Genomic DNA, 21,836 nt, shown 5'->3' on the forward strand with positions numbered 1-21,836 from the left:
CAATTGTATCGATGTTTTTTTTTTATGTGAATTTTTTTACCAAATTGTGACATATGAGGTTTTGGTCCGACGCCAGCGACATGTACAATATAAATAGCCTGATCCTACTAACAACAACAAAAACGAAAGTGTGACAAAACCCTAACCTTGATAAGAGCTCCGTGAGAAAAACAAGGTGTCCCTCGTGTGCCCAGATGAGCGGCGCCACACGGGGCAGCAGACCAATCCAAAATCTGGCATGTAAAAAGAGGACCAGTGCCAAAAAGCAGGCCAGGCTGAGCAAAGCGGCCTTTGTCCTTTCCATGACCCTACGGACGTAACGGGCGGGGGCGCCACAACACACCACACCAAGTGTTGAAAAGACACCAGGGAGAGACTCGATTTTGATCATGAACTGCTAGGAAATTATTGATATTTATTTTAATAATTAACATGAAAGTTCAATGATACAAACCGTTTGCATACAATTGTATTTGTTTCATCTGTGGCCAAAATAGGCCTTTTTTTTTTTTTTTTTTAAAGAGGAAGTCAAGGCAAATATATTGTGTGCCCCCCATTAGACATGGTTAGGGTTGCACAAACACAAACATGTATAAGCAATTCCAAAAATATTTAATATCATGATCAAGAGATGATAGGCACAAATAAAAGCTTTTCGGACAAACAAATCTGTATTACAGAACCACAACAAAAGGAAACCCAATGTTTATCAGGAGCTTAAAAGGTTCTACTTATAAAGTAGATATCTTGCGACAACCTATCAGATTTACATTATGTTTCATTGTGTCACACTTTTCTCCGCCTCACAAATACTCAGTATTCATATCTTCTTCTTGTCGACTTTGCATCCTACACCGCATTCGCGTCTCCTTGGAGGCCTCTCAGCGTCTTCTCATCAAACCGATACGTGAGTTTCCGCTTGACCTTTTGGATCTCGCCCGTGCGGGCGTAATTCCTCAATGCCCGCGCCATTTTCTGGTATGTCATTGTCTTGCGGTTCCCTTTTCGCCGGCCCCACATCTCTGCCAGGCGCTCTTTGTTTTGTGAGGAGAACTGAAATGTGCCCGAAGAGGACTGGACCCACCAGATGCAGCTTCGCATCGACGGCGTTTGCAGCATCTCAAACAGGAACTGGAACAACCGCTCCTTCCTCTTTCCTGTCAAAGAGGAAGGGGACGTCATTCAATCATGAGGGGACGACAATGAGGATGAATTAAGGAAGGATTGGTACCAAAAATGGACGAGGCATAGAAAGGCACGAGAGAAGCGCTTGTACCTGAGAGAGGAGCAAGAAGTGAGGGGTCTTTGTTGGCTCTGCCTCCGCTATCGGAGGTTGGCGAAGGGGTATCGTGGTATTCGTGGTACTGGGAGCAACTGGACTGCGAGTCTGAGTCGATGCATACGATCGCCTTATCTGAATATGCAACGTGATCCTGGAGCGGACGTGCACAATCACAAGTCAATCGTGTGTTGTTCTCACCAGCAGATCATTGGCAGAATTAACAGCTTGCACTACGAGAGGCTAAAATGACCTCCACCAAGGAGAATTCTAATACACCAAGGATGGCCATTAAATATATATATATTTAAGGGGTGTTAAAAAAAATCGTGATATTACAGCGTGCAATTTTCGAATCGATTCGATATGCGGCCGAATCGATTTTGAAATCAATTTTTTATGAGAATATTCAACAAAATGTCTTACTTAGGGTTAGGATTTACACATTAAGCATGGAAGAATGTTATATTAATGGAACATTAAGCCTTAATATTTGGATTTCAGCGCTGTTCAAACATGAAACAAGACTGCAACCTGTTTGTTAAATGCAGTGGCTCAGTTATTATAAGCCTGAATTTTCAGATCAATAAATACATTTTCTTACAAATCTTACAGTGTGCATGTACAAGTTTACTGATTAGTATATTAAAAAATTTGAGTAAAAAAAAAATAAAAATCTCAATAATCAATTTACAGATTCGTATCGGGATTAATCTGTATTGAATCAAATCGTGACCTATGAATCGTGATATGAATCGAATCGCCAGGTACGAGTCAAATCACACCCCTAATATATATATATATATATTTGAGAAACCTGTAAAATATAGCTTGACCGCAATTATCTACTCATTAACTCCCATCATTTAATTCCATTACGGGAGCCTCATGGCATTATGTCAATCTCATAATGGAAAGTTCATATATTTTGCAGACAAAAATGAGGGAATACGTGAACACATTTGAGTTGGCCTGTTTTGTAACTGTTAATAATACTTTTGTTGCAGACGCGAGCACATTGGCCACAGAGGTAGGTTTGCTTGCAGATCAATTTCCACCTAATCACATTGTCTAGTCTAAGTTTATTGTGTCAATCATGACTCTAAGATGTTTGGAATCGATGTTATCACTGTCGTAAAGCCTTTTGGGGGGGTTTTCGGGGGCCGTGAGCACCGACTTTAATAGGCTGGGATGTGTCCGTAATGTTCTAATTAATGACAGCGTATAATATTTCTGAAAAGCAGTGGTTTTATAATAATAATAATAATAATAAATACTTAATTAAACGTAATATATTCACTTTGGATAAACTTAATTCAAATTTTTTTTTTTTCAAGTTAGTCAACAATTCTCTTTTTAGAATGTAATTAGTATGACCTAATTAAACATCGTTCCCTTGAGCTCGAGATTGGTCCGAAAACAACCTAACCTCATTTTAGCATTTGTTGCCAGCGTCAAGTTATTCAGCAGTGAGCAAAATGTTTAAAACTCAGTGGAGGTCCGAGACTTTTCACCTTACCCATTGGTTCTGATGTGAACAGGGCCAGGCTGGAGGCGGAGCCTGCTCCTCATATTCCCTAATGGGGGCACCGCAGTGCCACTCGTATGCATGCTGACCCGACCAATTATTCTCTGCGGAGAGGCAAGTAGATGAAGCTACATTGACACTGTTACTGTTACTGTAAAAAAATGCTGTTCATGTGTCGGGCGCAGGCTCACCGATCATCCTGGCGCTGTGGTGGGAGTGAACATACTGCACCACATTGGTCAGAGGCGAGGCGTGCGTGTGCGCAGGCTGGACCTCCAGAGAATGTTCCTGCAGGTACTCCTCGATGACCTCCAGGTCCACCTCCGGGCAGGATGAGGGCGTCGCTCCGCCCCAGCAGGAGCCCCGCCCCCCACCGAGCCTGAGCTCAGTCACATAAGCCATCTGACAATGATAAGAGCGGGACGATGAAATTGTCATTTCGCCTCAGGTGGTCGTTAATATAAGTGAGGAGTTAAATCAAGCGGTCTTAATGAAGTGTCGAGCAACTTTAATGCTAGGGTGGGAAGTATCAAAGTACAAATACCTGTACTTTATTTGCATATTTTTCTATCTGACAGCTTTTTTTTAACCATACTTTTTTCTCCTTACATTGTCAAAATAGGCTTGCTACTTAGATGATGATGCAAAGTAAATAAAGTAAAAAAATCTACCACGGTTGGAATCTCCATTGATTAATGTTGCGTGGACTTAATAATGCAGCCTGTGAACCAGCGGTCAATACTAATGATGACGCTGACAGATTCGAAGAAAAAACTGGTCTCGTGTCAAGTCTAAAAACCATCAGCTTTTGGCATTTAATTTGTTTTCTGTTCATCAGAAAAAAAATGCATAAAGATAATATTTTATCAGATTATTATTTTAGTTTATTTTAAATGGAAACACATTGTTTTGATAGCATAACCAATGATAGCTTCTTTTATTTTTTTTATTGTTATGAGTTCTACGAAAGTTTATGTAAGAATCAATTCAGCGACCCCCCACCCCTTTTTCTGTCCCAAGTTATGAAAATAGGTGCCGAGTATAACTACCAGTAAAAAAAAAATGAAAAATACACTTTTGTAGTCAAGTATACACTTCAGAATGCATTTCTTTGTTGTTTTGTGTTTTTTTTTTTTTTTTTGTTACCTCTGTCCATATGCAGCAGTGAGCGTGCATCTCATCAACCTGGTCCAAAGTTTTGTTTGCTTAGTGGCTATTTGCCAGCCAGAAACACTGCAACCATGTTTATTTTAATTTGACTATCAAATCTATGCAAGTGTTTATTGCAGGCAACATTCGGGTAACTGTGTTTGTAACTGACGCTTTTTGAAATATTATATCCAGTTATATGATCTCTACAGAAAATTGTTTTTTTTTTTTTCTAGTCGTAAATTGACATGCAGAAAAATAGGTATTAAAAAAAAAAAAACTCACCGTCTCCTTTTCAGCCACCAAAATTTCCAGTAAGGTTAATCTGGAAAGAGGAGCAAAAGTTGCTGCATCAATTTTGCGATGGCTCAACAACATCGAGATCACATCAAAAGTCATACCTTTTCACGCTGACAGAAATGTCGTCCTCTGATATGTTCCCCTCACGTATGAAAAAGTAAACATCCACCTGTATGATGCGCCACCTGAGCGGCACCTCTCTTAAAGCCTCAGTAGACACGTCCTCCTTCACTTCGCCCATTCAGATGGATACATGGGAGGGGTTTGACTCATTAGAGCTTGTTCAGGTTAAGGAGTCATAATTAGGATGTTCGCTAAATTTACAACTGAGGTCAAATGAATGCTTGGGTGTTGTATCTTATTTACAATATTTTACATATAATAAAACTACAATGTTAAGTACCCTGCACATCCAATCCACTGGCTTTATAACAATACAGGGTGTCCATAAAGTCTCTTTACCATTTCAAAAATGTATTAAAAATGCAATTGATTAGATATTTTATTTAAATTTGTTCTATTGTATTCAGTGTTTATTATTATTATTTTTTTTATCACACTGCATTTGTGCGTTTCAGGGATCCTGTTTGGCAAAGGTCAAAGGTCGCCCACTCCTTCCTTTATCTAACACTGTCCCTGTCTCCATAAATTTCTTGTGCCATGCACGAATTGACGGACGTGATGGTGGATTTCTTCCATACTTAGTTCTGTCGTTTCGCTGAGTCTGCCTATCCGATTTTGTTTCAAGAAACCATGAGACACGTTGCGCCTTCTCTTGAGGGGTAGCCATTTTGTAGGGGTTCATTCAACATCACCTCTTTGACAAACAGGATCCCTGAAACACACAAATGCAGTGTGATAAAAAAAAAAACTTTAATAAACACTGAATACAATAGAACAAATCTGAATAAAATATCTAATCAATTGCATTTTTAATAATTTTTTTAAATTACTAAAAAAGTAAACTAAATTAAAACCTCTCTGCTGTGTTAGCAAAGTTATAACATACACCACAGAATGATACACTACTTAAATTAATGAAAAAAATAATAGTGGGTGTTCGGTTCTTAAAATTTTGATTTTTGAAAAAACTAAACAAAAAAACATGACATTACATTTGCTCGATTAGATAGATCAGGCCTTCTTGTGTAGAATTTGAGTTCTCCCCTTGTTCGCGACGTTTTTTTTTCTGGGTACTCCAGCTTCCTCCAAATCGTGCACGTTAGCATCACTGACGACTTGAAATAGTCCATGGCTGAATGTGACGCTTGCATGTCTGTGGAAGGATGGATTTTTACAGACCAGTTGACTTGGGCATTTCCCCAATTTGCTTACAATTAAAGATCCCGGACAGAGGAATTGCACTTTGAGGTCACCCAGTCACAAGCCACATTTTTTTTTTTAACTCATCCAAAGCTTCCCCATTTCCACCATAGCTCATACTATAAAAGTGCCTAAATAAAGTTGATTGTTATGCAAGTTGTACTGTGACACAAAGCTGGGCTACTAAAGGAACCAACCACTAGGGGGCGCGTCAAGCAATTAACAGTCAACAGAGCCGGAGTGTTGAGGAAGAACAGTCGACATAAAAAAAAAACGTTTTGTTTTTTTCTTTTTCAAAGTTTTGAGGACTGACTTAGTGAGCTCTACATGGTTTTCAAACAATTTTGTCACCTTGTTTAGGACACCATTGTTCAGTCACAAGATCGTAAGTAGCCGATTTGCTTGAAATTTTGACCAGATTGCAGCATACAGTATAGGTCTGAACATCTCTTAACATTGTGTGGACTGTGGAGTGATGCCTGAAGTGTATAACCGAGCTATCATGTCCATGGACGGATGATATACAGTATGAAGTGTACTGGGAGAGGTAGCTGGTATTTACACAGTGCTTTTTTATACCTAGGCTGAGCACGATAAAAGCTCAACAGGCAGTGACATAACTAATTTTACGTTTTGAAGTTATCTGAGTTTAGTGCACAAATTCATCACACTGAATTATTATCAACCCAGATACAACTCTTAAGCAAAGAGTACGTACAACGGGCATGGTAGGTCTGTACGCCTCAGTCACAAGGTTTAAACCATAGTAAGGAAATGTGAATCAACTCCGTGATTTTAAATAATCTCCATTTTTGTGACAATCGTTAAGAGTATAGCGATGAAGTAAAACAGCAGTATAATCAGTTAGCTTTAATGGTATAGTTCTACTTTTTAGTTATCATACCTGTCAACCTCTGCCGATAACTGCCCTTATAAATGATTATGATTCCCCTTACAAACCCCAAAAAAACCTCACAAACACCGTACGCCGCATGTTTACTCGCGGTAACCAGACAGTGTAATAGAAATAACAAAGGTAATTTGCATACAAAGTCTTTTATTCAATTTAAAAAGTTTACAATGCAATAAACTGCGCCTTCAGTGCTTCCTATTGTAAGCCAATGTGCATGATTTAGCAGACTTTATCTGCTCTAATGAGGGTCTCACTTGTGAGCAACAGTTGTCACAGTTCAATTTCATCTGTAATAAAGAAGTAAGAGTGTCTGTTCCCATTGTCTTTCTGTACTCTGTATGAATTTTCCTCACATGGCTGAAAACCCGCTCGCTATCAGCATTACTGTGAGGAAGGCTGAGTAAAATTAGATACATCTTTCTCATCAGTGGAAAGCGATCCAGCCCCAAACCAGTTTTCATTTTGAACACGAGGCCAAAATGTCTCTGGACGAATTGGTTGTCCATCCTGACTTTTCTGAGGGAGAAGATTATCAGGTATTAGTTGATAGTCTTCCCATTCATCTTTTAATTGTTCCTGATCAAAGTCTGGTGTAAACCTGTTTGCAAGCTTAACAATACTTGTGTAATCCAACATCTCTCTCTTTCTTGGGTCCAACACCACCAAGTCACTCAGTACTGTATTCTCAAATGGAAATTTTTGTATCATTTTAGTTACAACAGCCTCGCAGAAGGAGCGAACAGAGGAAAAAAAAGTTGCTTGCATGGCTGGTGTGATGCTTTGCCTGATTTCATCCTCCTCATTGGTGTCTTGGTCTCCTTAACAATCATCGTAGCCTTGGTCCTCCGACATGCAAACTCCTGCAAAAATATAATATTAAAATATAAAATTTTAATTTTTGACACGGTGCCATAAATGCTGATTCATTGTAGATATGAATGATAATAATAATAATAATAATAAATTACCTTAGCTGTCTGTGAATCGGGAAACATAACTTTCACCAAATCCGAGAAGTGGTCCGCAGCTGTGAAAGCAATGTTGTGCTCAGCAAGAAAATGGCAGAAGAGAATTTCCGCATTTGTCGTTTTGTGGGATGCTGCAGGATTTGCGGTAGAGACGAAGTGCTTGGTTAATGGGACATGTGAATTGGTTTTTTTCACATTCTCCACGTGTCCGGCAGTTTTAAAGTGGCTCTTCAGATCGTAAAATCCACTCGCAGCAACTTTCACGTCTTTATTGCAAGGGACACAGAATGAGAATTGAGTGCCTCTTAACGATGCTTTAATCCAGCCAGCATATTCACCTTGAAGTAAGTCCCATTCTTTCTGGTGTCGACCCGATCCTTGAGTTCTTCGTTTCTTACTAGGTGGCTCCTCCATGCTTGCTTCCACGATATTTACTCTATGTATATCTACGCATGCGCATGTCAGCGCATTTTTTTTCCCCCGTACAAAAGTCGGTGTACGGCGTACATGATTTGAAATGGTAAAAAAACGTATAAAATACGTATAAAACGTACAAGTTGACAGGTATGTTTAATGGTATAGTTCTACTTTTTAGTTATAGAAGGTGAAGGTGTTCACAACAAAAACAAAAAAATAAAAAAGAGAGCAATGATGATGACATGTCAAATCGGTAAAATTACCAAATGAACAATACTGAGCTCTCCAAGAAAAAAAAAAAAAAAAGAAGAAAAAAAAAGAAGGAAAAAAAAGAAGAAAAAAAAAGAAGGTGAAGGTGTTTATGGTCAATGTTTTTTTTTTTTGGTTTTGTTTTAAAAGACTGGCAAAACCTGTCTGGAAAAACCCTGATTACCACGGTGAACTGAGTGACGGTTAGAGCTTCAATAGTACAGAGTGCACCTGGATGCTTAAAAGAAGATAAAGCCAAAGCTTCATTGGACTCTTGTTGTCTGAACAAATAAAAAACAGACTTTCTATTTTTGGAAAAATCGATTTCTAACCAGCAAAGTGATGATTGATGAGCTGCTCCTCCCTTCTTCACTTAAAAATTCAGAGTATGGACTGAACCCGGTAATAAATAGCAAAAAAAACGGAGTAACTGACACCCCGCAAAAAAAATGTAACTCTCTAATGTCATTTAAACAACTTTTATATTTACTCTCCAGTCCAGTTGTTTTGGATAGGGACTGGTCTGGCCCATGAATACTGAAAACCCACCGATAATTTATGGCAATTGAAATGCATGGGGGTAGGGGTGTGTGTGTGTGTGTGTGTGTGTGTGGGGGGGGGTGTTAACTCCAAAAAAAAAAAATGCTCATAAATAATCAATAAATTTCGCAGAGCCAATAAATGACATCATTGATCGATCAGACAAATTGAGACATTTCAGTCGACCAAAAATATGGACCGATCCCTATGCAGCCAATCAGATCAGTGTAAAGTCAACTCGTAATGAATTCATTAAAAAATCAGCAAATAACTACATTTGCATCGTTCTCATGCAGCTGAGCATGCACAGTTGTTGCTGTGAGCGCGACAGATTCGATCAGTTGCCTGGCATTATTGACACTTCGAGGTTAACGGTCTCCATTTGGCAGGTGAAATGGCGTCATAATTACCACACACACACACACACACACACACACACATTGTTGACCATTGGTGTGTCAGGCGTTGAGGCACCTGAAAGGCCTGCTTATCAACATGGACACGACTTGTCCAAGAACAAGTGGCTATGTGTGTGTGTGTCCAGGTGTAGCGGCTTTACAGTTATACACAACCCTCTAAGATTAGTGAGCATAAGCAAATCACCTGTATGTGTGCATCTCACCGGGAATTCCCCGGAGACCAAGCAGGGAGCTTGCACGCTGCGGCTTTTGTGTTGTGTGTGCTTGTTTACGTGAAGTGCAAAGTCTTAAAATGCCGAGCGTGATGAAGGGGGTCTTAAAAGAGGGGTGGCCGGTAATACGCATGCACGCGTGCGAGGAGACGGTTGGTCATGCTGTGGCGTTGCTACTGTCCTGACTTATCAGAAGCGCAGATGTGTATGCAAAACTTGAGGTTGGCCCTCCAAACATCATCGTCACTTGCACGGCGCTTCCTGGAATCAGCTCGTTTGGCGGGCACGGACCTCAAAAATACGAGAGACAGCTGTCGCACAGTTTAACACCACGACAAACTACAAGCATGGCACTAAACATGTCGTTAAATTAATACTTCTCTGACAGTGACAGACAAAACGAGTACGCAATGTTTTTTGATTTACCCTGGTCAATATTGGAATTATTTACTCAGGCTAGAATTAGCATAGCAGTGGTAGACGTGATCTTGTATGGGAGGTCGGCGTACATCATTCATATGGAAAAGTTTGAGATAAGGAATGGGATTGGGAACTAGCGGGACTTTGCATTCCCACGCAAGATTGTTTGGGACCATCAGTAGTAGGCAGCTCTATAATCTGTAGTCTCAATAAACACTCATAAACTACGCTGGCCCGTACGCCTTATCGGAATAACACACAAACTCGTGCAAGGATTGCACATAAATCATCAGTTTTCACAGTAAGATAAGGAAAAGACGGTCACTCGCAGCTTGGGAGTGAAATCAAACAGATCACAGTAGATTCGTGTTTCTCAAAATTTATCCGGACAAGGCGCCCTTTTTTTTTTTTCTATGAGAAAAATCTCATGGCTCACAAATGCCACAAAATGTCGTAAAATAATGACGATTGTGTCTCGATATGCTCACATATTTACTTAGCATGAAACCTGAGCCCATTTAATTGACTACTAAGATGACGCTCAAGTCGACGTGACTTCTTCTGTTGTATGACAAGTGCCATAAAAAGAGGTTTATGATACCTTCTGCCATCTAGTGGAAGAGCATTAAATTGCTCTGTCTATCGCCATGTCGCTGGCACCGCGGGATTCATAAATAAATAAATAAATAAATTAATAATAATAAATGACTAATCAGTGAAATTTCATCATGTTTTGATATTAAATGTCATCTGCACTATATTATATATATATATATGGTGGGGGGAAGCATGACCAAATAATTATATCATGACCAAATGAAAAGTAACTCATATTAGAGCATACCACAAATGTCTTTGTTATAGCAGAAGATGTTATCTGTCGGAGTCATGTGCATACACAATGAACTACTAAAAAAAAAAAAAAGATTTTTTTTGGGGGGGGATAAAAAAAGTGGAATTCCGCGAATTAGCGGAAAAATCACATCCCTGATATATATGACTGAACAGCGTAAATCACAGAATGATGTCTATTCCTTGTCAAATAACATCAAAATAACAAAACAGTAGGTAATTAATGTGTGATTTGTTGATGAACAGTGGATTAATTATTTTATTATTTTGCACACTTGATATATTTTCCACTCATGAGAACACCATATGAGCAGGACAGCCCCGCCAATCTAAATTGTAGCTGCCAAATGCCTCAAAGTGAATCAGTAGTCTCCAAGACAAATCAATTTTATGTCCTTCTGGACTTTTCCCATGAATAGTTGGAGGATTAAGTTCGCTGTACACGATATACAATCAGTGATATTGGATTGCTTGTATATTTACATCAATCTCCACGGAGAGTTTGACAGATAGTGATGCTGTTTTGTCTTTTGGCAGAAGATGGCGACATTTCATCATCTAATTTTGACTTATGATCTGGAACCTGAACAAGGAGGTTGCGAGTTGATGTATGATTTGATTCTCATTTAATGAGGGGAGTGTTATCGGTCTCTTCTGTGTGTTTGTGTTCGTAGTTGCAAGGATTCTGCTGCTGGGCATTAGTCAGATGATTGGAATTTTCTGTGTTTTCTAATGTGTAGCCCTTTTGTGTTGCCTTTGCTTGAAGCCCCGTCCGCGTCCTGCATGGGTTGAACTCTATGGAGACGACCCGGCACTTTCAGTCACTGTTAACATTCCTCATCCGTCTTCCTCCATTCTGACACGGGCGATAGCATCGCGCGTAAGTGGGTCTGGCAACAAAAACAGCACACGCAAGTTCCTCGCAAGAGTGCGCAAACACACACGTGCGGTTTGTGATAAGAATGTGATGATGCTGACGGTGCTGATGCAGCCTCAGAATCATTCTGCACAATCTAGGTCAATGAACTTCTACAGTTGTAGAATTTATAGGAAAAACCAAAAAAAACACACACGTACGCCTACACCGAGAGAGTCAGCCAAAACTACACACCCCTGACTGTGGTGCAAGTCCAACAGCATCAAACAGAATACAGCATCTCTGTTTGGTGTTGTGCAGGCGTAGACCCGTCGGCTGTATTTCCCAATATAATTTTGTTGCAAATATTACTGTCTTTCACTAAAGAAAAAAAAAATTGTTTTACTCGTTATTGTGAAGATTTTTTTTTTTAAAGGGAATTAGTTCCTGAAATTGGAGAAAAACTTTTCAACAATTTACAAGGGAAAAACTGAAATCTAATCATCTTTCCCGTTCCTCATTAAAAAAAAAAAAAAAAAACATAAAACCAAAGCATCCCTACTTTGGGTACACAGTGCTGTAATCGAATGACGCTTCATTAGAGCGGTGATTTCCAGCCACTGTTCCGCATGAGAGATCATTAGGATTGTCACGGGAAATTATCTTATTTCATTTGATTGGTCTGAAAATTATTATTTATTTAGAAACAATTATTACACAACAATTAAATGCTCTTCCATTAGATGACAAGTACATAATTAACCATTTTGTTTTGACATTTCTGTTTGGTGATGTGTCTAAGATTCGAATGTGAAGCGCCTTGGTTAAATAACGGTTGTGAAAGTGGCAAATCTGATGCAATGAGTGTTATGTGGATGCCTGCTGCTGACATTTACATACAAAGTTGACTGCCGGCCGTACTCAGTCATGGAATAACTGACTGAGCTGTCAGAAAGAAAGTCATTCAAATCCAAAAAGAATAATTCTGCTGTTTCACATTGCAGAACTTGACAGGCCTCCAGCTGAGGTGATGAGTTCAACACTTTTGGCCTCTGATGGAGGGCTTTACTGAACTCCGTGACTAATCACATCTCTAGAGGCCCACTATTGTCCCAACCCCCCCACTCTGTCCCCTTACCTCATCCCCCCCAAACCCCACCTTTCTTTCATTCATTCATTCCCTTTGTACTGTGAGATGCAGAGAGGAAGAGAGTGACAGGGTAAAGATGGAGGTGGGGAGGATGGCAGGAGACGAACCTTTTGTTGCCTTTCAGGTGGTTTCCCATGAAAAGCCAAAGAACACACCTGCCGCCCACCAGAAAAGCGCAGCGTCTTGCTTTCTTCCGCCGAGCCCACACATACACGAGGAATGGCCGGAAATGTACTACTAGAACCCCAGGATGCACAAATACAGACACAAGAACACTGACATACAGTGAGGAAAAAAAGTATTTCACCCCCTGGTGATTTTGTGAGTTTGACCCTTTACAAAGAAAGGAACGGTCTATAATTTTCATGGTAGGTTCATCTTAACAGTGAGAGACAGAATATTTAAAAAAAATCCCAGGAAATCACATTATATTAATTTTAAACATTTATTTGTCTTTTATTGAGGAAAATAAGTATTTCACCCCCTACCAACCAGCAAGAATTCTGGCTCCCACAGACCGGTCATGTGACCAGGAGGCACACACATTAGTCCTCTTACTTAATTGGTATTCCTAATTAAGTTCCCGTTAGCTGTATAAAAACACACCTGTTCACAGAATCAATCAATGCATCAGATTCCAACCTCTCCACAATGGGCAAGACCAAAGAGCTGTCTAAGGACGTCAGGGACAAGATTGTAGACCTGCACAAGGCTGGAATGGGCTACAAGACCATTAGCAAGCAGCTGGGTGAAAAGGAGTCAACTGTTGGTGCGATAGTTAGAAAATGGAAGACACACCAATTGACCATCAATCTCCCTCGGTCTGGTGCTCCACGCAAGATCTCACCTCGTGGAGTGAACCGGATCATGAGAAAGGTGAGGAAACAACCCAGAACTACACGGCAGGAGCTTGTTGATGATATCAAGGCAGCTGGGACCACAGTCACCAAGATGACCATTGGTAACACACTACGCCGTAATGGATTGAAATCCTGTAGTGCCCGCAAGGTCCCCCTGCTCAAGAAGGCACATGTACAGGCCCGTCTGAAGTTTGCCAATGAGCACCTGGATGATTCAGAGGAGGCTTGGGAGAAAGTGCTGTGGTCAGATGAGACTAAAATCGAGCTCTTTGGCATCAACTCGACTCGCCGTGTTTGGAGGGCGAAAAAAGCTGACTTTGACCCCAAGAACACCATCCCCACCGTCAAGCATGGTGGTGGAAACATTATGTTTTGGGGCTGTTTCTCTGCTAAGGGTACAGGACGACTTCACCGGATCGAGGGGAGGATGAATGGGGCCATGTACCGGGAAATCTTGGGTGAGAACCTCCTTCCCTCAGCCAGGATATTGAAAATGGGTCGTGGATGGGTGTTTCAGCATGACAATGACCCAAAACATACAGCAAAGGCAACAAAGGAGTGGCTCAAGAAGAAGCACATTAAGGTTATGGAGTGGCCTAGTCAGTCTCCAGACCTTAATCCTATAGAGAACTTGTGGAGGGAGCTGAAGCTTCGAGTTGCCAAGCAACAGCCTCGAAATCTTCAGGATTTGGAGAGGATCTGCAAAGAGGAGTGGGCCACAATCCCTCCTGGGATCTGCGCAAACTTGGTGACCAACTACAAGAAACGTCTGACCGCTGTGCTTGCCAACAAGGGTTTCTCCACCAAGTACTGAGTCATGTTTTGCTAGGGGGTGAAATACTTATTTTCCTCAATAAAAGACAAATAAATGTTTAAAATTAATATAATGTGATTTCCTGGGATTTTTTTTAATATTCTGTCTCTCACTGTTAAGATGAACCTACCATGAAAATTATAGACCGTTCCTTTCTTTGTAAAGGGTCAAACTCACAAAATCACCAGGGGGTGAAATACTTATTTTCCTCAGTATACACGCTTAGATTGGGGAAGTATTGGAAGGTGCAAGAATTGCAAGGGAAATAGGATGAAGGAGGCGTTCTGGGGTTCAGGGGTAGCATACGGGTGAGGGGATGAAGTGGCTCAGGCGACGATTGAGTGGCAACCTAGTGAATGGATTCCTCTTGCTGCAAGGAGCTCTCAGGTAGCAGTCTGCGGTGAGCGCTCTCAAGTTAGTGTCAGGTGTCAGGTAGCTACTTGTCCGTGCGTCTTCAAGGCAGCCGCCGCTGCTTGGATAATGTTTACAGTCGAGAAAGCATAGCACAGAAGAGGAGCGGAAAAGGGAGGGACTGTTGCCTTTGATCAGATGCGGAATACTTGAGAGACGAGTGGAAATTCAGCATAAACATGCCAATATCGACATTCTTTTAAATCATTTACTTGGGCATATACAGTAAATTGCCCTTTGGTGTAAATGTGAGCATGAACATTTTTGTCGTCTACAAAAATGGGGTGATTGATGGATAAAACAAATCTAGCAATTATGTGAACAGCTTTCTTTTTTCTTTTTCTGGAGAGCTCAGTATTGTTCATTCGGTAATTTTACCGATTTGACATGTCATCATCATTGCTCTTCTTTTTTCTTTTTCTTTTTTTTTGTATGTGGGTGAGGATGTGTATGTGCGTGCGTGCAGGTGTGTGTGTATTCTCATTAGTTCACCTAAAACCTATAAAAAAATCCCATACCGTTCACCTAAACCGAACACTTCCAGCCAGAGTCGTGAGGCCGTCAGGAGACCCGAGGAAGGATCAAAGAAAAGAAAGGAAACTGAACAACTTTCGATCACGCCTCAATTTCTATGCACTTTTTTTTTTTAAACCCTTGCTCATCAAACTTTATACAGCTTTAAGGGAAAGCGTTGAAATGCCTTGGAACAAGATGGACGCTAATACAGACAACCTTATCCTGATCCCGTTCTTCCTAAGAGAAGACCAAGCACCAATCTAAGTTTGTCTTTGGTGCATGGGTTTAAGGCACATACGTCTAAAAACAAACCTGAATGCATACAAACTGATTTCCCTGCGACGTTCCCACAATATTTTCTGTCTTTGAAAATGCTACAGTGTGTGACATACGGTTGTACTAATATCAATTAGCCTGGGAGAAGCTCTACACTCTTAAATTAAATTAATCCAAAGTGAATATATTAAGTTTAATAAACTAATTAATCTTAATATATTCACTTTGGACTAATTTAATTAACGTGATGTATCACTTTCGATTAACTTAATTCAATCGTGTGTTACCACTTGAAGCAATTCTATTAAATTGGTCAACAATTCTTTTCTTTTTTTTTTTTCTGGAGAGCTCAGTATTGTTCATTCGGTAAATTTTACAAAAAAAAAATAAAAAATTGTATGTGGGTGAGAATGTGTATGTGCGTGTGTGCGTGCGTGTGAGTGTATTCATTAGTTCACCTAAAACCTATTAAAAAATCCCATACCGTTCACCTAAACCAAACACTTCCAGCCAGAGTCGCGAGGCCGTCAGGAGACCCGAGGAAGGACCAAAGAAAAGAAAGGAAACAATTCTCTTTTTAGAGTGTACATGTAGAATTCATCTGCAATAATGCAATTATAAATTTTCTCTATTGGGCTTTTATATCTTCAAGTGCTTCTCAAAGATTGATTTGCATAATGGCGTCATAACCATCAACAATGAAATCAAGAAGCAATGAAAATTCAGCAAATTTGATCTATTCACACATTAATAATAATAGGAGGCTTTCGCTGTGAAATGTAAACCTAACCTCTGTTAGTCACGATTCCTGATACTGAGATAATCTTGCGAGGCACCATACAAGGATCCTGGTGTAAAACACACATTGATAAGTGTTCAGTGTAAACTGGACAGAGGTTCTCGGTAATAGTGGCAACACAAGATGGCTGCCCTCTGACTTCAGCCATGAAAGGCCAATGTGAGTCCAGGTTATTTTTAAATCACGGACATCATATCAAGTTTTTACGGACCTTACTCACAAGCACTGGAGTAGTCAGTAGAAACATTTCTATGAAAGTGTATTAAATTTTTTAAATCTTCACAAGAATTCGTTCCACGCTGATATTCTGCACGTATTTTAACAGTGATTCTCAAAATGTGGTACTCATACCTCTAGTGGTATAAAATGCTGCCTTGAGTGATACTAAAAAGATTCGCTAAATTAAATATTTAAACTGTGTAAGGTTACCACAGCGCAATACAGTTAAGTTAAATTCAACTTTTAAGTACAATACATGTGCATAGAATCTTTTAGATTTGCTTGCTTTGAAATATTTATTTAGGTAAATTTGCAATTACCATGGGGGTTGACTGGTTAGCACGTCCGCCTCCCAGTGCAGAGGACGTGAGATCGAGTCCGGGCTTCGGCCTTCCTGGGTGGAGTTTGCATGTTCTCCCCGTGTCTGTGTGGGTTTTCTCCGGGTACTCCGGTTTCCTCCTACATTCCAAAGACATGCATAGCAGGTTAATTGAACACTCCAAATTGTCCTTAGGTGTGATTGTGAGTATGGTTGTTCGTCTCTGTGTGCCCTGGATTGGCTGGCAATCAGTCCAGGGTGTACCCCGCCTCCTGCCCGAAGCCAGCTGGGATAGGCCCCAGCGCCCCCCGCGACCCTTGTGAGGAATAAGCGGTTAAGAAAATGGATGGATGGATATAATTTAACTTATATGCAATACATTTGGTACCAAATGCCCACGCACTGGGACCCGGGCCGCTGACAGGTGTTTGTGGATTACTGCATTAGACAACCCAGCAGTATCCATCGTTGGGAAGCACGTAAGCTAGCTAGCTAGCGGGCAAGACAGCACCTCAAAAATATTTACATGACAAATGAAGGTAGACCCGGCTTGTTTTCAGTACATTCAGTGGAGAAGTCCACAATATCAAAAAATGTGAGGAGGGCACGCCAGACTTTATATATCAGGTGATTTATATTATTTGTTCAGATTTGGCAGGCTTGCTAACAACACTCTCAACTTTTGTTAAGGCATTTTATTTTCCGGTTACTGGGACTTTAAATGACTCTTTAGGAGTAAAACCTCTGCCATGTTTTTGATGGACACTACCTACCACAGGCCTCATAAGTCACTATATTTTAATATTGGTGATACTTGGATAGCCAAGTTTTTTTTTTTTTTTTTACGTGGTGTAAAAGGTTTGAGAATATCATTATTCACCGTTGGACACTACTAACTTTTTTTCTGGAGGGACAACAGGATAAGACTCAGGGTTGAAAATGCAGAAGACAGTGAAATAAGTGACATGTGTTTAACCCTGGAGAACCCACAGGGTCAAATTTGGCCCCTATAAATCCTTCTACTCAAATAACAAAGACCTTTTTTTTTTTTTTTACAAATTTAACTTCAAAAGTCCAGAGTGCCACTTCTGACCCCTGCATGGGGCCATCTAGTGGATGAATATTGCACTTACATGAGCCAGAGTGGTGGTGACAAGATGGCTGGCAACATGCTGTTTTGTTGAGCTGGAAATCAATCCAAACAAAACCATCTTCTCAGCAAACCATCAGATGGTAAAATTGTTTTTTTTTTGTTAATCTATTTCATATCATGTTGCAGAATGCCTAGGAGTATGTTTTATATATATATTTTGATAAATTGCCAACTCTGAGCTCGTTAAAAAAAAAGGGTTAAAATTGAAAAAACATATTTTGGTGTTCAGTGAACTTATAGCAGTCATTTAATGTATAATTCATAATTTTCCAAAGAAGAAAAGGGTTCTCCAGGGTTAAAATACAAACATCAGCATGTAAACAGACACTTTGCGTGATAACTCATAACTATAATTGTATCTGTTGTACTCATTTTCAGATAACATATTGTGACAAAGCACCATAGCAGACTTTATTAGATCTGCTCCACGACTGCAGCACATCGACTGAGTTGTAGAGTAGCAGTAGAAGCAAAGTTTGACTGAAAGAACGTTGAGCAGGTGTGAAAGCAACCATAAAAGAAAGAAACGGGGCTAAAATAAGAGCGAGGCAGACAAGCAAGACTTGAGGCGGGCAGAAGACCAGACATGCAGACTTTACAGCGTGTGTAAAAAAAAAAAGAGATCCCCTTAGGCCAGACAACTAAATAACGTTTAAAAGATGACAGAGCTCCGCGAACAGGAAGGGGGAAAGGTGGAGAGTGCAGGGAGTGGGTGAACATGCAGGTGGATGCAGTTTAAGTGTGTGCACGCCAGTGGTAAGGACCGTGTGTGTTTGCGTGTGTATGCAAAGGCTCTCTTTCCTTTGAACTGTCAGAATATTTGCTCAAAGGGCTTTGCAGTAAAAGAGCGCACATAAAGCATGACTTGATACCGCAGCGCACAACATATTTAAAATGATAATAGACAGAGGGAGCCAAAACAGACATTCCATTACAAAGCGGAAGAAAAGAGCGAGAGAGCGAGAGGGAGAGAGCGAGCATGAGAGAGACTATGTGAAGAACAGCTCTGAAAGAGGTTTTGTGGGGGCATAACAAAGGTCCCTCAGAAAACACAGTGACATAGGAATGTTAATTAATTAATGAGAAACTATTGAGCCCCCGGAGAATGGTAGAAAAAGAAAGACAAAAATGGAGTGGCAGACATCGGTTGGAGGTATAGAAAAACCATGACTCGCACTAACTTTTTTTAATTTTTTTTTTTTTACTTTTGAGTATTATCTGGTGCATTTTGTTTAGGTTTGGGTCTTACTTTCTCAGCAAATTTGGAAGTAGAATTGGACAAACTTTCCTCAACGTAGCTTTGCATGTATGTATGCATTTGCATACATTTCATCTCTTCCAATCCAATTTTCCTGACTCACACAAACAAAAGGATGTTTTAGGACGAGATATCTTCTTGTCCTAATAAAAAAAAATTCTCGTTAGGATGAGAAACGTCTTTACCTGCGTTAAACATTTTTACCCGTTAAGTGGTAGCATGTTTAGCAGATTACAAGACTTCAGACGCTTTAAATGTCTCTTAGATGGTGTCAACTTGCAACTAAAGCAGCAATGTCCTTATAATACGTCTCCAGAAAAAAAAAAAAATAATAATAATAATAATAATACGTCCCAGGTGAATATACAACCAAAGTAGGTCCTGCACTGTCATTTTCAATCTGAAATGCAAACCAGAATGTAGATATAGGGTTTCCCATGCTAGCATGCAACGGGCTACTTTCTCATCCAAATGAGAAACTTTCTTGTTCAAACGAAAAAGTTTCTCATCATAATGAGACGTTTCTCATCCAAATTAGAAACACAATTCAAATGTGTTTTTTCCCCCATGTCACTTTAGGGGCTTCGTGGAATGTAGGATGCATCATTACTTTGTTGATTGTGCAACTTGCTGTGCAGGTTTGAAGATCAGAACAGCAGCACGTGTTGCACTGTAGAAGGAAAAGATATTTCAACTATCAAAGTTTACACACCCCTGTTCAAACACCAGGTTTTTGTCATGTAAAAAAAATGACACCATGACAAATCATTTCATCACATTCAAACACATCGGGGTAATTAACGTGTTCGGTTGAACTTTTTAGGCATAATTCCAAAAGGTGTGTTTGGAGAAAACAACATTGCTCATCATCAAAGGAACATCAGAACCACTGAAGTCTGGTGGGAGCAGCATCGTGCTTTAAGGCATTTTTTTCACAAGCCGGAACTGGGGCTTTAGACAACATGAAGGGAATCATGGAAATTTCAAAATAACAAACAGTGTTAGCACGAAAATTTCAGGGCAATTTGGCAACAGGGATGTGATTTGACCAAAGTGAAATTATCTGAAAATTTAGCCGGGGGTCTGGGGGCCGCTGGCACCCAGCTAGGTCCAGCCCCCCGAAGCCCCCCGGAGCTCATGGGTTTTCCGTGTTTTTAAGTACTTTCAATGCACTCACATGACAAAGAAATAGACAAAACAACAGCATAAATTTTCAATGTATATTGAACTATCCCATATAAAATGGCAGTTTTAGTCAACTCAAAATCAGTCACATTCAAAAACATTGGACTGCCTTTGCTTTTAAAAACTATCACTGAGAATATCATCATATCTAACTAATGTGATACTAAGTTAACACATAAATAATGTTGAAGAGTTCAAATTTCATGAACAAATAATTGTAGCATGACCAAATGAAAAGTAACTCATATTAGAGCATACCACAAATGTCTTTGTTATAGCAGAAGATGTTATCTGTCGGAGTCATGTGCATACACAATGAACTACAAAAAAAAAAAAAAAAATAAAAATCGGAATTTTTTTTTTGGGGGGGGGGGGGAGATAAAAAAAAGCGGAATTCCGCGAATTAGCGGAAAAATCACATCCCTGTGGCAAGGAAGAAAAAAAAATAATAATAAAAAAAATAAAAATGTCCGGAAAAGCCTACTAGAACATCTGAAATGTAATTGGGTTAATTGGGGGCACTTTAAAATGTGAAAGGTGTGCTTACTCTATTTAACATGACAGGTTCATTTTGAAGTCAGCCACACCCCCAGCTGTAAGATGGTGTGCACACTTGCACAACACTATCTCAGTCCAAATGAGTTGTACAGGGTTTAAGCCACTTTAATGGCTTAAAAAAGTTTTTGAAATGATTTATCTTGGTCTATTTTTTTTTTAGATATCACAAAATAGCATTTGCTTGGGGACTGTGTCGACTTTTTAAATACACTGTACAGTACATATGCTTTTCAATCAGCTCCTCTCTACACTACACTAATAATATTTTCTGTTTGCACACATGCTGTCACATGAGAGGTCTCTCCGTGAGTCCAAGACCCCAACAATCCAGCAGCAGAAACCTGAGAAGGTGTGACTTACGAGACCCCACATTCTGATCTTTCTAGTGACGGCGGGCCGCTGAAGTGTCAGAATTGCAATTTCCTCCAAACAGTCACACTCAGATCCTTTTCATCTAAACTTTGACACAACAGCCAAAACACACTGTCCTGCCTCCATTCCTCTCCTTCCAAACGTTCCCCATTTTTCTCCAGCTATTAACGCTCTCACTTCCAATCATGAGGACCCTTTCTTGTCTCACACCAAACTTTATCTCCCCCCTGCCCCCCAACACTTGCATGTTCCTTACCAAAACAGTCATTCTCTTCACATTAAGCCTCCAAGCAAAATAAAACAGGGCAACGAAAGGGAGAAAGAGAGGGGAGAGTTTAGGACTCAGGGGCCCCTCCCACTTCCTAGAGATGCTCCAGCCCATCCCTAAATTATGGGCCAATAAGAGGAGCTCATTCGCCACTCATGCTCTCCTACAATAGGTAAGGAGTGGGAGGCAGAAAGCGTGAGATATATTTACAAGAGAGAAAAGGGAAGACGGTGTGCATTTGTTTTGGGGGGGA

General features: G+C 40.1%; 1 protein-coding gene across 6 annotated transcripts; it reads right to left on the reverse strand.

Annotated features, from left to right (window-relative positions):
* Window positions 1–464: 464 nt before the first annotated feature.
* Window positions 465–19,840, reverse strand: LOC144064079 (uncharacterized). 6 transcript variants are annotated; one of them, XM_077586334.1, is made up of 8 exons: window positions 19,811–19,840; window positions 16,791–16,929; window positions 4,358–4,482; window positions 4,242–4,281; window positions 2,999–3,209; window positions 2,799–2,911; window positions 1,277–1,433; window positions 465–1,157 (listed from the first exon to the last, which is right to left on the reverse strand). In XM_077586334.1, the coding sequence occupies exons 2-8, from the start codon at window positions 16,791–16,793 to the stop codon at window positions 850–852; spliced, it is 957 nt and encodes a 318-aa protein (XP_077442460.1). In that variant the 5' UTR covers window positions 16,794–16,929; window positions 19,811–19,840; the 3' UTR covers window positions 465–849. The 6 variants fall into 6 exon arrangements, with proteins under 6 accessions (XP_077442460.1, XP_077442450.1, XP_077442442.1 ...); XM_077586324.1 differs by lacking the exons at window positions 16,791–16,929; window positions 19,811–19,840 and adding exons at window positions 4,958–5,091; window positions 5,372–5,528 and having other exon boundaries at window positions 4,358–4,487; XM_077586316.1 differs by lacking the exon at window positions 19,811–19,840 and having other exon boundaries at window positions 4,358–5,091; window positions 16,791–16,802.
* Window positions 19,841–21,836: the final 1,996 nt, after the last annotated feature.

This window comes from Vanacampus margaritifer, chromosome 1 (genome assembly GCF_051991255.1).
Source record: "Vanacampus margaritifer isolate UIUO_Vmar chromosome 1, RoL_Vmar_1.0, whole genome shotgun sequence".
Classification (NCBI taxonomy): domain Eukaryota; kingdom Metazoa; phylum Chordata; class Actinopteri; order Syngnathiformes; family Syngnathidae; genus Vanacampus; species Vanacampus margaritifer.

Bases quoted from the DNA above. Each gene is read 5' to 3' on its own strand.
- LOC144064079 (XM_077586316.1), bottom strand. From the start codon at position 4,497: ATGGGCGAAGTGAAGGAGGACGTGTCTACTGAGGCTTTAAGAGAGGTG. The intron at 4,282-4,357 runs GTATGACTTTTG...TCCTCTTTCCAG, and splicing joins ATTTCTGTCAGCGTGAAAAG to ATTAACCTTACTGGAAATTT. The intron at 3,210-4,241 runs GTGAGTTTTTTT...TATCATTGTCAG, and splicing joins TGGTGGCTGAAAAGGAGACG to ATGGCTTATGTGACTGAGCT.